Below are 17,772 nucleotides of genomic sequence, written 5' to 3'. Positions count from 1 at the left end.
TTAGTGGCCATCGTGAGCTACCCAATGTGGGTGCTGACAACCAAATCCCAGTTCTCTGGAGGAACAGCTTTAACTGCTGAGCCGTCTCTCTAGCCCCAGCATCCATCTGTCTGTCCATCCATCCATCTATCCATCTACCCATCCATTTTCCTTCTTTCTTTCCTTCCTTCCTTCCTTTCTCTTTCTTTCTTTTTTGTTTGTTTTCTTTTTTCTATATTATTAGCAATTGAATTTAGGGCCTTGAGCATGCTGGTCATGTGTTCTACCACTGACCTATGCCTCAGCTCTTATGTAGTAATATTTAAAAATAAAAATAAATCTCTTAGTTGTTAGTCTGAGGTTTCCACCAAAAACGCAGGACTGCTTATAGCATCAGCTTCTTTGTATAATTTGTAAATATTTATTTATCGCATACACATAGAATTTTCTCTCTGTGCCTGGCTTCCATGACTCGGCATAGCATCTTTCGGGTTCATACATGGTGTCCCAGAGGACAGGCTTATCTTCTTTCTTTCAGGCTGACTAGTATCCCACTGTGTAGAGTGTCTCAACTCCTTTATCCACGTATTCACTGATAGTCATTGGGTATCCTTGAATTGGTGTCATGGACAGTGCCTCAGGGAACATGGCCGTGCAGATATTCATAATGAATTCTCTTCTTTACGCTATAGTCTCAGAAGCAGAATTGCTGCTTTAATGTGAGTTTGTATAGTTTTGGTTTTGGTTTGGTTTGGTTTTTGGTTTTTGAGCAGCCACCATACCGTTTTCCTTAAAGTCTCTAATAATTCACATTTTTTTGTTCACCATTTACAAGGGGCATCATTTTTTCTAGATCTACCAAAGCTTATTTTTTGTCTTTTTGACAAATTTTATTTCAGCCTATGTGAGGGGAGATTTCATTTTGAATTTAGTCTACGTTTTCCTGAATGTCAGTTCTTCATGTTGAGCAGAGAGGTGTAGACTAAGGAGACAGTTGAGAGCCCGGCCAGCAGGTACACACCTGTAATCCCATCGCCGTAGAAGCTAGAGGAGTCAAGGCTAGTCTAAGGAGACCTTGTTTCAAAGAACCAGAAACAGCAAAGAGAGTTGGGATAGAAGTGGGGCTGAAGAGATGGCTCAGCAGTTAAGAGCATGCCCTGCTCTTACAGAGGTCCCCAGTTTGGTTAAGAGCACCTCACAACTGCTTGTATCTCCACTTCCAGGGGATTCAGCACCTTCTTCTGGCCTCTGTGGGCACTTGCACTCAGGTGTACAGACTCACACATATATATTCATAATCTTTAAAAAATCCAGAGAAGAAAGGTTAAAGTCAGACTAGCAAAGGAATACTTTTTTTTTTTTTTTTTTTTGGTTTTTCGAGACAGGGTTTCTCTGTGGAGCCCTGGCTGTCCTGGAACTCACTCTGTAGACCAGGCTGGCCTCGAACTCAGAAATCCACCTGCCTCTGCCTCCCAAGTGCTGGGATTAAAGGCATGAGCCAACACTGCCCGGCAGGAATACTTTTTAACTTAGTTAAAAACCAGCACTCCCTTGTTCTATAAAGGGAAAAATGAATGAGAAAATTATAATAGTAATGACATTTCTCTTACAATGTTCACAAGCCTACATAATTACTTTTGTATATGTGGTTTTTTTTTTCCCCTGTAGGAAAAGCCATTGACGAAATCTCTGCAGCGTGGAGAAGACCCCCAGTTTGATCAGGTATGAGGCTGCTGCTGTGCATGTTGGGTGTCTTTCAATTTATATCAAAACGGACAAAACAGAAGCTGGGGCTGTAATTGAGTGGCAGAGGGCTTGCCTCAAGTGGAGGTGAGGAGCTACAAGGAACTTAGGATACAGACAGGGAGGCAGGGATGGTCACTGTGACGCTGAGGAACTTTCTCAAAGCCATAGGTGTGTGGTTTTAATATTATGCCTTTGGGGGCGGGAGATATGGTTCAGAGGTTAAGAGGACCCAGGCTCAGTTCCCAGCACATACCAGTTCCAGGGGATCCAACAATGCTTTCTGGCTTCAGCAGTCAGAGCGTGCCTGTGGTGCACACACATGTATCAAGCAAAAACATACACATAAAATAAAAGCAAATTAAATCTTTCAAGAAATATTGTCCCCTCGGCATCTGAAGCTGGGTATTAGAGACATTCAGGGGGTGCCCTGTGGTTTGAGTTAGAGAGGACTGGAAAGCCAAAGAAGAATATAGGTAGGCCCCTGGTGTTTTTTTTTTTGTTGTTGTTGTTGTTGTCCTAAATCTTTGTATGCCAAAATTAGAGACCAAGAAAAGGTGATTACAGGGAATCCTGTTGTAGTAGCTAAGTAATCTCTACTCAAAACCACCCTAGTGGTGGCTGCGGAATGCGATCCTCGTTACCTGCCCCAATATTCGGAGTTCCCGAATTAAAGACACACACGCACAAACACAGTCCTATATTGCAATATCCCTTAAACAGCTCAATGGCTGGGCCACTTCCTAACCTCCATGTGGATGACATAGTTTCCGATAATCCCAACTGATCACCTACTAAAACCTATATTCCATTTTGGCTGCCCTCCTGGGCTCCTCCTCTGTCTCCCTGCCCAGCCATTGGCTGCTCGAAACTTTATTTACCAATCAAAACCAACTGAGGACAGGGACCCTCAGCTCCTTCCGTGCAGACCTGCGGATTCCCCTGTAATTTCCTTGGGGGCGGAAGGCAAGTTAACATAATACAAGCAGTATTAGATCAAATCCACAACAGAATCCCACTGAAAAATCGACTTCCTTTAAATTAGTTGTAGTCTGTGATGACAGGGCTTGGTTTTATTTATTTATTTATTTATTTATTTATTTATTTATTTATTTATTTATTTGGTTTTTCGAGACAGGGTTTCTCTGGGTAGCCCTGGCTGTCCTGGAACTCAATCTGTAGACCAGGCTGGGCTCAAACTCAGAAATCTGCCTGCCTCTGCCTCCCAAGTGCTGGAATTAAAGGCGTGCGCCACCACTGCCCGGCTAGGGCTTGGTTTTAATGTCGTCCACTCATTTCCAGGCCGCCAGTGTTCATGGCACACAACTGTTACCCCAGCCCTTACGTGGTGGAGACAATTGTGAGCTACAGAGGAAAACGCTGCCACTAGAACAGATAGAGAGATGCAGATACAGTCAGTGGTAGAATGCTTGCCCAGCATGTCCTAGTTTTAGTCTGTAATACTATAGAGGGATTGGGGAGCAGGGTGGGGTGGAGTGAAGGAGAGACAGAGAGACAGAATATAATTAACAAGAGTTGAATTGACAAGTCTGAAAGAGAAAAAATGGCCTCAACAATCATAAAAACATGGAACCTTAGGCTCCAGTGGAGAAAATAGTAAATTGGAAAAAAAAAAAGTTAGTTGGAAAAAAAGCAAAGAAAATCAAGCCTAGAAAAGGTCGGTCATCAGCATCCAATAGCATGTACTGAGCATGGGACATTGGGTGGGAGAGAGCCTGGTCCTGTCACTTCAGAGGGGCTTTAGAAGTCTCTAGGAATGATATGTAGCAGGACGTTTGAGGAAGCTGGACAGGTGTCATGGTGCTGCCCTGGCAGTATATGACATAAGGACAAACAGTGTCTTCAAAACCTCCTAGTGGGTGCTGGTGTCTGAGGCCAAATACTGCTCAATGGCCTAGGGCCTAATGAACGGCCGGGCTTTATGGTCTGGGGACCCTACAGACGGAAGCTGGAGTCTGGAGTGTTGCAGCAACATCCACCACAGAGATGCCATTCTCTGCGATCCATGGTGCTTCCTGACAGTCGAGGGTGATGCTCAGCCCTGCTTCCTGAGCTGCTATGGCCCTGGCCTTGCCCTGGGGCTGGCAGCCATAGCTGTTTCCCTGGATTCTAATAGACCGAGGGTGGACCCCCACCCTTCAGCCCAGTGTTGTCAGTTGTAGTTGTGACCATGGCTCGATTTGTCAGAGACCCTTGGTGGAGGAGTCCGTGGCGTTTGGTGCCGCCATTTTGTAAGTGGCGGGTGTGGGTTCTTTCTGCTCCATTATTTGTCATTCACTTTGTGTGATTTTTCATTAAATTTCATATTCTTAGTCTCTTGATCCTACTATCACTACCCTTTCTTGGGAAAACTAATTTTTCTAGCTAAGTATATCTCCTTCTTTATTCCCTCAATTCATCTAAATTAACGCTGCTGCGAGGAGTACTTATCCCCAAATCATCTGGCTTAAATACACTTTGTTCTTTCATCTAGCTTTTCACTCAACGTGGTAGAAACACACTACCGTTTGGAGCTAGACAGACCTAGGCTTAAATCTCAGCTTCTGCGCTGAATTCACTAGATTATTGTTAACATTGTGACACATGGCGTAACCCACGGACCTGTGCCGTGAACATCACATGCAGTCCAGAGCTACAACCCAACAACAACCTCGTGTTGTCAGGTCCAGGATCGGGGGGGGGGGGGGGGGCTAACAGAAGGCTGGGAGGTTAAAGGGATTTTTTGACCCTTCAGTTGTAGACTTTCACTCCAGAAGAAGGCTGCTGACCAGGCTGTCACCAGCAGGCACCCAGACGCATGCTGGCACGCATGGGCGGCATGGTAGCAGACACATGAGCTTACAGAAAACCACACACAGGCAGGCTGGCTAAGGCGGCTACTCTGCTCTCAAGGCCATGTTCATATAAAAACCCACACAAAGGTGTCACTTGCTAAAAGTAGTTATATGCTAGATTACATCACTGTTAATTTGGGTCCCCAGACATCTGGTGTCAGAGATTTTGTGCTAACCCTGACCCCTCCCCCGCCCCACACCCCCCCACACACACACCATGTCTAGTGTCAGCCATGTTTTAGCTAACTTGTAGTGGATATCTATAGCAGCACCGTATTGTCTAAGCATAAACTGGCTCTTACAGCCTTTTGCTCCCTACACACATTCACTAAAAGCTCGAGACGGCACGTTCTGTACTATCGCTGTCTGTAAAGATGCCTCGAGTGGGAGCAAATGGTGAGACAGTTACCCAGATCCATAAGACACATAAGGCCCTAGTGCCAGTGGGATGCCTCCTCATCCTACACTTCCCAGTATCAAAATGGCCTAAGTGACAATCTCATGTAAACCCCAGGAGACTGTGCTCATGAAGGGGCCACGGGAGACCTTTGAAGAATAGAAGTGTTGGGGGAGGGGCTTGGCATTGATGAAGATTTGACATTAAATGAAGCAGAGGCGAGGAAACTCATACAAAGGATGCTTAGTACTAATATAATTTAATATATATAATTAATAATGTTATAAATTATTATAATAATTATAATTTTATAATAATTATATATTATATATATTTATAATATATAATATATATAATATTATATATTATATATTATATATATAATATATAATATATAATAATTATATATTATATATATATTATATATATAATTATATATTATAATATATACAATATTATGTATTATATATTATATATATAATATATATAATATATAATAATTATATATTATATATTTATAATATATAATATATATAATATTATATATTATATATTATATAATAATATATAATATTATAATTATATGAATATATATAATTATAATATTATAATAATTATAATGTTATAAATGTTATAAAATTATAATATAATAAAGTTATATTATAATTATAACTAATATAATTTAATGAAAGAGGTAGAAACAGGGTAGCCCAGCGCAGACCGACTTTTGAGGTAATTTGTACTCGTTTCAACGAAGAGTGTCTGCAATGTGTGTGGTGGCTAATCCTGGTGTCAGCTTGACACACTGGGGAAGAGAAAACCTCATGAAGAATCACTTCTATCAGAATGGTGTATTGGCACATCTGTAGGGGCATTCTTTAAATTGATGCAGGAGAGCCCAGCCCACTTTGGGTGGTACCACTCCTGGGCAGGTGGGCTGTATAATAAAGGTTGCAAGCCAGTAAGTAACGTTGCTCCGTGGTCTCACCATCAGTCCATGCTGCTGTGTTTGTGCCTTGAGCCTTTGGGCTCCTTATTGATGGCCTGTAAGCTATAAACCAACCTTTTCCTCCACAGCTTGGTTTAAGTCAGTGTTTTATGACAGCAAGAGGAGTCTACCTGGGACACGGTGTAAAGGTACAGATCTGATGCAGGTCCTATCCTCAAGAAATTCTCAGGCCCAGAAGGAAGATTCTGTCTTATGCTTAGAATCCCACCCTAGGAAAGCTAGAGGTATATATTAGGTTACGAAGAGGTTTAGAGATGAAAGCAGCTCATGAATGTCACAGAGAGTCATCAAAGAGTAGTGTCCCCATCATCCAGATGAACAAGATGGGCCAAGGTTAACCCATGGATGATGGTTTTTGAGAGAAGAGTATCGTGGCAGGCATGGCAGTGGGAAGTTGGGAGGACATTCCATTTCAGTGGGTCACAGGAGCCGCCCCAGAGGCCTCCGACTGTGTTCTGCAGATTAGGATTATCAAGAAGAGGAAAGCTATGATTATGGAGCTTATGGAGCGGACAATGGGAAATACTATGGATTAGTCTTAGGTCAGGGATAGGAGAATCTAGAGAAATAACAAAATCATTCATTTATATGGTCACTCAACAAACAGATCTGAAAGGGAGAGCAAGTGAATGAGGATTACGGGAAACCTTAAAGGGTTCGTATTAAAAGTGCTGGGAGCTGACTGGAATGGAGCAGTGTCATAAGGTCCTAGGGGGGGAATCCTTTCAAGGAAAAACCCACTGGAGAAAAGTGTGCTGGAACCTGGGAGAAGCCTAGGAAGATGCAGCTGTCCAGGACACAAGACCACAACAGAAAAGGCAGGGGGTAGACTGGATTCAACAGCTCAGGGCATGTGAGGGAAGTCTCGGCTGCAGAGTTGGAGTATTGGAGTTAGATGCTTGAGATCGGGCCTTCTCCCTCTGGACTCTCTCACCTCTTCCCAATGCTAGGACTCCAGATGTGCACAGCTGTGTATCACTGTGCACAGCTGTTGAATACATTTTACGTGGCTGAGCAGATCCATGCTAAGTGATCTAAAGGCCTCGTTTTCACGCCTAAGTTTTTGTCCTTCACCATGACTAGCAACGCTCAAAGAGCAGCCAGCATGCCAGGGCAGGACCACTGCGCCCATGATGGGGTGGATTTTTGTGATATGTGGAGAATTTGCTATGAGCTGTGGGGTAACTATTTTACCTCCAAACATCTCTCTTCTGTTATCAAATTTAACAGACATTCTTTTTCTGTTTGCTTTTAAAGATATGGCTTTTTAAAAACTCACTTTATGTGTGTATGTATGTATGTATGTATGTATGTATGTATGTATGTATTCCTGAGTGTAGATATGGGTACCCTGTGTGTGCAGGAGCCCAGGGACTCCAGAAGAGGGCATGGAACTGGAGTTGCATGCGGTTGTGAGCCACACAGTGTGGGCTCTGTAAGACAAACTCAGGTCCTCTGGAAGACAGCCCGTGCTCGTAACTGCTGAGCCACCTCTCCAATCAAACAGCCACTGACATGTGAAGGGTGGACCTGGGTGGGTAGTGAGCAAATGCAGATAAAGAGAAGTACATGCTAACGTTCAGAAATGCCCCTTTACTGGGGAAGATGTCAGTGCTTTCTTTACAGAGGATGGATACATGACAGGCACTCAACACACGCGCCGAAGAGACAGCTGCTGAGCAAGCAATAAACATCCTTGCGTGTACTTTCCAGCTGTGCACGTATGCGTTCTCTGACCTTGGCTTTTAGACTGTAGCTTATGTGCTGTCTAATAGTGGGCAAACAAGACTGAAATGCAGACTGAAGGGCCCTCACACAAAATACTTAAAGCCAGAGTGGGCTTGGATTTCTGACTTTTGCATACACATAGAAGGATGCACCTAGATCTGAGATCAGTGTTGTGGTATTTGCAGTTTCTACCGGTAGCCTAAAGGGATTTGATGTAAAAAAAAAAAAAATTTAAATAATTTTATGGATTAGTGATTCAGATTTGTACAGGTTTTCATCTGAGGTGTCAATGAACCTTAAATTTTCAGATTTGGGAGATTTAGAGTTGTTTAATTTATAATTCGGATATTCTCTCAGTTTCACTAGTTGGACCACTAACCGGACCACCCCCACCCTCACCCCAAACTTAGTGTTTTGGAACAGCCTCTGCTGGGGAGTGGAGGTCACTTCCTTTTTATGTTTTATTGTTCCCCAAAGGACCTATGGCTGGCGCATCGGATGAAAGTCCAAATATCAGAACCAGACCTTAATTGTCTGAGGTAAATTGTCTCACTGTGCTTTGCCCATTGCATAAGGATGAACACAGGAGCTAAGAGAATGTGCTAGAACCCAACTGGGTCAGGGCATTGGCATGGAACCCTAGAGAGGAAAGTCCTTCAGGAAGAACCTTCAGCAGATAAGACTATAGATAAGGCTACCCCTTAGCTTCTGCATTTTGCACTTGATGTGTCAGATAAGAAGCGGCAGAGTGTGGCCACAATAGACATTGGATTTTGAGGACTAAGGAGAGAGCCGGCAGTGAGGCAGGGGGAGGGGGCATCTCTGGTGTGTGAGAGAGACTGAGAATACTTGAAGAAAGGACAAAGATGTGGGGGTGGGTGAACAGAGGAGAGTGGAGTCAGGTGAGGCCTGCTCTGCTCTCACAGACCCACCCAGACTGAGTGAGTGCCTGACCAATGGCTATGTTCATTTTTCACTCGTTGTCCTGAGACTTCTGGGTAAGATGGGCACTGTAGCAACAGGCTTCATCCAATAACAGGTTCTGAATCCAGGATGGTCCCAGCTACGATTCTCAGAGTCATTTCTTGTTGGCTTAAGAGTGAGTCATAGCCCAAAGCAAACTTGGGGATCAGGCGTCCTCTCCCTCCCTCCCTCCCTCCCTCCCTCCCTCCCTCCCTCCCTCTCTGCTTCCCTCCCTCCCTCCGAGTCTAATGACAAACAAGCATGCCTTGCTCAGCCGCCTCTGAAGCAAGTCACGGGAAGCTGGCAGGTGCTTGACATTGTGCTTATGTGCTGGAGTCAGAAGCATGGAGCACAAGCTAAACCCCCATGAATTCCCCAAGAGGCCCTGAAAGTCAGTGCTTGGATAGGGAGTAGTTAAGGCTATCCCACTGCCGTTGCCCTTGAAATGCATTTGTCTGGCTCTGGTAAATAAAATTCTATCATTGGCTTTGGTCACTCGGCAATAATCTCGTCAGAGTTGTCTGACTGGTATTAATTAGCATATAAGGCAACAGGCTTTTTTACCGAAATTTCCTACATGCATATTTTTGGTTGATTGGCCTTATACTCCCTCCCTGGCCCCCTTGACCACTTCTACTCCCTCCTTCCACAGTGTTCCCTGTTCCCTTTCATACCAAATGCCTCTGTTACCCTCCTCACCCCTCCCTTAGAGCCCATCCCCACTCCTAGCTCATAGAGCCCTTTGTAGTTTCTCAGCCCCTGCTAGCTCTCACTTCCACAGAAATGCACACAGATAAAAATGTAAGTCTGGCTCCAACTCTAAAAGAGAACCTGCAGTATGGGTCTTTCGAAGTCTGTATTGCCTCGGTCAGTATAATACCTCCCAGTTCTGTCCATTTTCCTGCACGTTTCGTGATTTCATTCATGGCTGAATAAAATTCCATTGTTGATATGTGTCTTAGTTAGGATTAACATTGCTGAGAAGAGACATCATGACCAAGGCAACTCTTATAAGGACAACATTTAATTGGGGCTGGCTTACAGGTTCAGAGTTTCAGTCCATTACCATCATGGCAGGAGCATTGGCAGTGTCCAGGCAGACATGGCACTGGAGGAGCTGAGAGTTCTACATCTTGATCTGAAGGCCGCTAGGAAAAGGGTCTCTTCCGCACAGAGAGGAGCCTGAGCATCGGACCTCAAAGCCAGCCTACCCGGTGACACATTTCCTCCAACAAGGCCACACCTATTCCAGCAAGGCCACACCTCCTAATGGTGTCATTTCCCATGAGCCAAGCTCACTCAAGCCACCACAATATGTACCACGTGTATTCATTATCATTTGTCCATCGATGGGCTCTAAGCTGCTCCCACTTCCTTGCTATTGTGACAAGAGACACAAGCGTATATCTCTGGGGCAGGACAGAGAGCTTATTAGGTATATGCCCTAAAGACGTATAGCTGGATCTATTTTCAGTTCCTGAAAGTGTTTTTTTTTTAATTAGTGTCATATAATAATTGGCTTCATAACAACCTTTTCATACGTGTACGTAGTGTATCTTGCTCGCATTCACCCACCATTACTCTTTCCCCCTCCCACTCTTTTTAATTCCCTGACTCTTCCCAGCTAACGCCCCCATCTGCGTTCATGTCTGTTTGTATGCCAGTGTATGTGTGGTGTGTGTGTGTGTGTGTGTGCAAGTGTATGTATGTAAACGTGTGTGTGTAAGTTTGTGTGTGTGTGTGTGTGTGTGTGTGTGTGTGTGTGTGCCTGAGAAGGACAGGAAAAAAAGGAGAAAGAAAGCGAACCGACGGTGGCGCAACCCGTAAGGCGTCCGCCTGCCTGCAGAGGGCGCAGGGCCCTCTTCACTCTCTCTCTGACCCGCGGGTTCAAATCCCGCTGGCTCCCGCATGGGGAAAAAAAAGGGAGAAAGAAGAAGGAGGAGGAGGAAGAAGCAGATGAGGAAGGAGACGAAGAGAAGGGAGAGGAGGAAGAAGAGGAAGGGGAGGGAGAGAAGGGGAAGGAGGAAGAAGAGATTGGAGAGGAAGAAAAGGAGGGGAGGAAGACAAGAAGAAGGAAGAGGAGGAAGAAATGAAGGAGGAAGAAGGGGAGGAAGAAGAGAAGATGAGGATGAAGAAGAAAAGGAAGAGACTCAGTATTTTCATTAGGGTTTTTTTTTTTTTTTTAACAGAAGTGTGGTGTGTTGGAGGGGGAGGTAGCTACAGGAGCAGAGGCACCTTATGGGAGGTTAGACCACTGAAAACAAGCGTTTCTCCCTCTGCCTCAGGGATTGCCTCCCTTCCACAGCAGAAGCCTCCACCCTGGTTTCCATAGGCACACACCAGTGTCTGTTCCTGCCGTCTAAGTGTTCTTCTCTCCCCATGCCCTGACACCCTCACCCTGTGCCCTCACCTCCTTTAGTTTTCCTGATGACAGCTGTCCTCACTGGAGTGTGGTGACTGCTCTAGGTAGTTTCTTCAAGTGCTCAAGGATGTTGAACACCTTTTAAATTTTTTTCAGTTTTATGCATATATGTGACTGATTTTGATTCTGGTCTTTATTGTCAGCCCTTCCTGGGTTCATGTCTGACTATATCTGTCTGTCTGTCTGTCTGTCTGTCTGTCTGTCTGCCTGCCTGTGCCCCACTGTATTTACTTTGAGTTGCATGTGTGAACTTGATTGGGGTGTCATTTACTCCCGCAAGGGCAACTACACTTCCCAGGAATAGGACCCCCTACTCCAGCAGCCATTAGCCTATAGTTCTTCAGGGAGGTGTGGGACTTCATCCCCTCCCCCTGACACACTGTTGGTGGCACAGAATCAAGTGCAGGTCACCACCCCTGCTGTGCGGTGAACACTTTTACAAATACTTATTCGCCACTTGCTTTTCTTCTCATGTGAACTGTCAACCGAGGCCGTTGGCTTACTTCTTGTTCAGAAGTTGGGGGGTTTGGAGTGTTGAATTTTTGCAGGTCTTTGTGTGATCTGGACACTAACCCCTTGTCTGAGGTTAGTTAACAACAGTTCTCCGGCCTCCCCATAATTTCTTCTGCTGTGCAGAAATCAGATGTGTTTTATGTCTGAAGTTTCATTTCAAATATTTAGAAGCAGGAGAATGAGACCGATATTCCAGAAGGCTTGTTATGTGCCCTGCGTTTTATAGCGTCTCATTTTGTCCTCATTTTAAAACCCAGTGAGATTAAGTATTCCCTGTCTAAGTTTACGGCTCAGAGCTTCAGAGAACCGGTGCTGTGCCAGGCCCGTAGAGCTGTAATGTGAAGCCAAGACCTTCTGAGCTTCTCGGTGCCCTTGGGAAATTATGGAAACATGCCAGGGGAAGGCTCAGGCGTCTCGTGCTGGGCTCTGAGGACCTTCAGTTGCAAGCGTTCGCTCGGAGTATTGCTTACATCCATTGCTCCTGTTATTACCGTAATTCCCAGACAACGTACTCAGACGTTCTGAGTACCTTCTTCCTTGGGTTTCCTATAGGTACTGTCTATCTTGTGCACTGTTAGAGCAGCTTAGGTTGTTAATATGTGAAAAAAGAATACCACCTCTTAGCAGAGAACTCATGGTAAAATGCATCCATGTGCTACAGTTGAGACAGCATCATGGGCACTTATAACTGTCTCAGAAAAAACCATGAGCCTGTGGTGTTTCAGCAGTCACTGTAGTGTCCAATGCAGTGAACACCTGTTTAAAGTGGGTAAGTGGGGCTGGATAGGTTGCTCAGTGGTTAGAGCACTGGCTGTTCCTACAGAGGACCTAGGTCCCATTCTCAATACCCAAACGGTGGCTCACAATCATCTGTAACTCCAGGTCCAGTAGTTCTGACGCCCTCTTCTGGACCCTGTGGGCACTGCATGCACATGGTGTACATTCATTGAGGCAAACACACAAAATAAGAAAAATTACTAAGTCTTTAAAAATGTCTAAGTGAAAATGAAAAAGCAATTAAGGACAAAAAAAAAACCCCAATGTTGCATTTGTACATTATTAGTGTTATTCGGCATTACTGAAATAATTCTTTAGTAGAATGGTGAGTGCCATAAAACCAAGGTATTAAAACAACAACAGCAAAATGATTGCTGATCTTCTAGGGAAAAAAAAGGTACTAAATTAAATGTTTAAGGCTGTTACCACTTAAGCAGGAGTGCAGTGTCAGTATTTTCAGAATTTACACGGTAGGTACCGTGAGCCCAGTGTCACTTGGCACTTGAACTCACAAAAACGAACCATCACTAGGGCGACTTTAAGTTGACTTTAAATTTAAACTTAAGTGTGCTACTCGTGACAAATCTGTCTCGTGACCATAAAATGTGGAATGACCTCATGAAGTAAGTATTCGAGCATCTATGTGTGAAGTTGCCCTCTTTGTGTTCGGCAAGGGTAACGAAAGGTTTCAGGAAAGCCGCCATCTTCACTGCAGCACAACGCACAGTGTCTTTTAGCCTACTCACACATAGAAAGCCAAAGCAAATATTAGAACATTTGCAAAGTACATTTAGTTCTCTTATATACACCCCTAAAAAGAGAACACCCTTTGAAATGAGGCTGGGATTCCACATCCTCCATCTCCACCTGCTGCCCAGTCTCTGCCCATCCACGGTAGAAGAGCATGATTATTTAAAGGAAACAAGGCCATCTTTGTGCCGGGCCTGCCTGTTTTCAGCAGCAGTACAGAACTGGGATTCATGTGGCCATTGGCTTCACTTCCCGTAAAGGGAGGCGTCCAGAAGCCAAGCCAGCAAGACCTTCCTCCCTTCCTGGCTTCGAGGGTCAGGCCTCTGCAGATCCCACCCTTCCTCCCGAAAGGGCAGGGACAAAGAGATGGAAGAGGCACATCTGTCACCCTGCTGACGTGTCATTCCCTCTGAGATACTCTCAGCGCATGTGCTAACGAAAGTGCCTACAGATGAGACAGGCTTTGTGATTTTTTTTTTTTTTAACAAGCAGAGAATTTTTCTCTTAATCTTTATAGGCAATTTGTGGAATTCCTGCCTCTTTGTTGCTATGATAAAGACCATGATCAAAGCAACGTAGGGAGGAAAGGTTTATTTGGCTTACACCTCTAGATCATACTTCATTACTGAGGCAAGCCAAGGCAGGAACTCTGAGGCAGAAACTTTTGTGGAGACCATGGGGAAACGCTGCTCACTAGTTTGCTTCTTGTGGCTTGTTTAGCCGGGTCTCTTAGGGAATCCAGGACCGCCAGCCCAGGGACGACTCCGCCCACAGTGGGCTGAAGCATCCTACACCAATCATTACTCAAGAAAATGTCCCACAAACCAACCCACGGGCCAATCAAATGGAGGCAGTTTCTCAGTTGAAGTTCTGTCATCCCAAATGACCATTGCTTGTGTCCAGTTAATGAAACAACAATAATGGTTAATACATACAGTTTAAAAAGAAAACCTAAGCAGCTGAGGACAGTAAACTCCACCCAGAGATGTTTGGTAATCAGGTATAAGTCTATCTTCTTTATAAGTTTGCAGCAGTAACAGCGACTGTAGTATCCCGTGCAAAACTGGTTTCATTTATCATTGTTTTTAAATGTTTACTGAATTATCGATCTGTCTATCTATCTATCTATCAATGTATAAATCTATATCTCTTTTCTTTCTATTTTTTGGGAGGGAGGGTAGGTTTTTATTTTGTTTGTTTGTGTGTGTGTGTGTGTGTGTGTGTGTGTGTGTGTGTGTTGTTTTGTTTTGTTGAGACAGGGTTTCTCTGTGTAGCCCTGGCTGTTTTGGAACTCACTGGGTAGACAATACTGGCCTTGAATTCAGAGATCTGCTGCCCCCTGCCCCTTTCCCCCTGCTCTGTGCTGGGGTTAAAGGAATGCACCACTGTACCTGGCTACATTTTCCTTACTTTTAAAAGGTTGTGTATGAGTGTTTCCTTGCATGGGTGTATGTGCACCACATGTGTGCAGAGCCCATAGGGTCCAGAAGAGGGCGTCAGATCCCCTGGAACTGAAGTTATACACAGATAGTTGTGAGCCACCATCTGTGTGCTGGGAACCCAGGTCCTCTGCAAGAGTAACCAGTGCTCTTAACCACTAAGCCATCTCTCCAGACCCAAAATATTCTATCTTATATTGGAATAACAGATTGGCTTCGATTTGGAAAGGCTGGTAACCAGATTCACAGAATGGTCTAAATACAACATCCTGTTTATTTTTTCACTTCTACTAGCCCATGACTAAAGATGACGTACAACTATGTATGTGCACTTACAACTATTGTAGGGAATGAGACTAAGGTATTGAGTAACAGACTCTGAGGGGAAAGGCCTGCTTGCTCACACAAAGAAAGGCTTTACAAGTGTCATGGGGAGAGTCTGCTCACAAGACCGCTTCACTTTAAAAGGAAGCTATGCCTAGCTTGTTAGCTGCAGAAGTAGGTTATTGAGGGTTCCAAACAATCAATAAATATATTTTTTAAAAAAAAATAGTTTTTTCTTTAAAGCAATAAAATTAACTATTTCTACTCATTAGTACCTGGAGCCTGACTGAAGGCATACTTTCAATGCTTGCTTATTGGGAGAAAATAATTATTGTTGTTGTCATGACGGTTATTTGTTTGGGAAACTGGTTTACCTATTTGGCTTGAATGATTAATATGCTTGAGTTCTATTTATTCACACTCTACAGACTTTTGAAGACCAAAACAGCACAGTGTTATTATGGTGGATGACATGATAAAATAATGGTGGTGGTTTCATGAAGAACTCAGGTGCAGTGACCACCAGATTGCTACAGTGAAAGGCAATCAGGGGTCAAGGGTGTCGTGAGCCACAGGATTTTTATTATGTGAAAAATGTCTGCCATGCTAAGTAATGTGGCATACTAATTTATGAAAGAGATGTCTGGGCATGTGTAGGAAACTCGGTGGTGCATACAGCTTGTGGTTGATTATTTATGCAACCGCCAGTGTCTCAGGGACTGGCCTTGCCAACAAGCCTTCTGATGGCCTGCATCTCTCTTTCCCTAAGGTCATTAGCTCCATGAGTTCCCTCTCCGAGTACTGCCTGCCCTCCATCCTGCGAACATTATTCGACTGGTACAAAAGACAAAATGGCATTGAGGACGAATCACACGAATACAGACCACGAACAAGCAATAAGTCCAAAAGGTACTCACTCTCTCAGGCCTGTCACTCTCTTGTCCCTGTTTTTCCACATGAATCAAAGTGAGAATTATGTGGGTCGCGGTGCTCTCCGACATTCCAGGAAGAGCCCCGGCAAATGCTGTAGAGCGATCTGGTCCGTAGAATTTGGAGCATCCTAACCCAGCCGGCTGGCTCCAGTTGAAAACATCTGGACACTTATATATTTGTTAGCCCATTATAATGGGCCCCAGATCATCATTCTGCTTTCTTCTTTCCTCTTCAGTCTCCCTAAGTCTATACTCAAGATCAGGCCACTGCAGGCCACGATATTTTAATATTAGCCTGTTATCCAGGTAACCTGGAGTGCTTAGCAAACCAGGGCACTGGGCTGTGGGCAGGGAGTCTTACGGCCAGCTTTGTCTCTGTACTTCAGAGAGAGGGTTCAAACGTAGAGGTTCAACTTGTGTCTGTGACTTCCGCTGTCAGCTGAAGACTATGTCTGTGCACTCTATGGTCTGTCTCCCCTGTGGGTTTGAGAAGTGGAATTTATCACCACAGGAGCTGTTTGGCAGCTGACTGCATTCTTATGGGATCAAGTTAGTACCTGATCCCAGATATTAGGCAAACATTGAAGTTCGGAAGTTTGAAATTAAGGTATGGCGCCTAAGCAAAGAAAGAAACAAATTATGGATATGAAGAAGGCTTAATATAACTTTTTAAAAAATGAAATGCTGAGCTTTGAAATTAAATACTGCTCTTGCAGAGAACCTGGGCTGCGTCCCCAGACCCATGTCAGGCATCTCATGGCCACCTATGTTCCTGCTTTTTGGGAATCGGGTTCCTCTTTAGCTCTTGGAGCACCTGCACTCACATGCACACACCCACATACATACATGTGAATAAAAATAAGATGAATCTTGAAAAAAAAAAGGACTATCTTGAAACTAGTTCTATTTATCCACAGGAATTGATTGTACATTAAAAAAAAATACTTTAAAAAATAGTAACTTGAAATCTGATACCAAAAATTAGATACCCACCACTGCTTTCGAGGGTTTTAGCCTTTGTTTTTCTTGATAATCTTTCTTGAACACAAATTTGTACAATGCCTGGTCCCTGCCTCCAGCCGCACTTTCTTGCATCGAGGCCAAGTGGGTCTCGGACGACCTTGGGTCAATTTGTTTACACTCTTCCTCCTGCCTTGATGCTCAGAAATGATCTGAAATGATTTCCCTTCGAAAAGCAAACCCCAAGCTTCCCTTGTTAACCTCACCAACCTACCGGATGTGACTCCATACAGTAACAGGCACTTCCAGAAGTTTGTGTGTCCGTGCATGGGTCTGTGTATTGGTGCGTGCGTGCATGCGTGTGTGTGTGTGTGTGTGTGTGTGTGTGTGTGTGTGTGTGTGTGTGTTAAATCCCACCTTGTTTTCCTTTTACTCCTCATTCCTAGACACAAAAGCATTTCATGTTTCAAATTCCTTCGGCTTATTCTGAAAATACCTTCCAAAGGAATGTGTATCCCACCATCCTCAACACGTATGGACCCTTTATGGGTTTAGGAGATTACACTAAACACTATATATGCCTGACCACTTCAAACCTTCCTTTAAGTAAAGTTAACCATCTCTCTTGGAAAAAAAATCCCAAGACTGAAATGCTCCAAATAAAAACATGAATAAATAAATAAATGTCTGATGCCAACAGGGAGGTCAAAAGTAAACAACTCCACAGCTGACCTCAGACATCGGACACCCAGCATCGGGCAGCGGGCAGCGGGCGACCTAGCGAGCGGTATGCTCGACCCATGCTCATCACCATCAGGCTACATAGAAAATATTCATGAGACGTGAGGAATTTCATGTTTAGATTTGGGTCTCATCCCCAAGATGTTATGTGTACAAAAACTCCAAAGTCAGAGGACATCTGGCACTCTGGTCTCCAGCGTTTTGGAGAAGGGACAGTCAGTCTGTTATCATTAGCATTTT

At 44.2% G+C, this 17,772-nt stretch overlaps 1 protein-coding gene across 7 annotated transcripts in view; it reads left to right on the top strand.

Annotated features, from left to right (window-relative positions):
* The window catches only part of Fry (FRY microtubule binding protein), a 374,882-nt gene that overhangs the window by 210,361 nt on the left and 146,749 nt on the right, over positions 1-17,772 (top strand). For all 7 annotated transcript variants that reach the window (XM_076923845.1, XM_076923846.1, XM_076923841.1 and 4 more), the window contains 2 exons: positions 1,648-1,701; positions 15,669-15,808. In XM_076923845.1, coding sequence (XP_076779960.1) covers positions 1,648-1,701; positions 15,669-15,808 — 194 coding nt within the window. The remainder of the gene's footprint in view (positions 1-1,647; positions 1,702-15,668; positions 15,809-17,772) is intronic.

This window comes from Arvicanthis niloticus, chromosome 24 (genome assembly GCF_011762505.2).
Source record: "Arvicanthis niloticus isolate mArvNil1 chromosome 24, mArvNil1.pat.X, whole genome shotgun sequence".
Lineage (NCBI taxonomy): Eukaryota > Metazoa > Chordata > Mammalia > Rodentia > Muridae > Arvicanthis > Arvicanthis niloticus.
The sequence above is the reverse complement of the archived record's forward strand: the minus strand, read 5'-3'. Positions and strand labels throughout refer to the sequence as shown.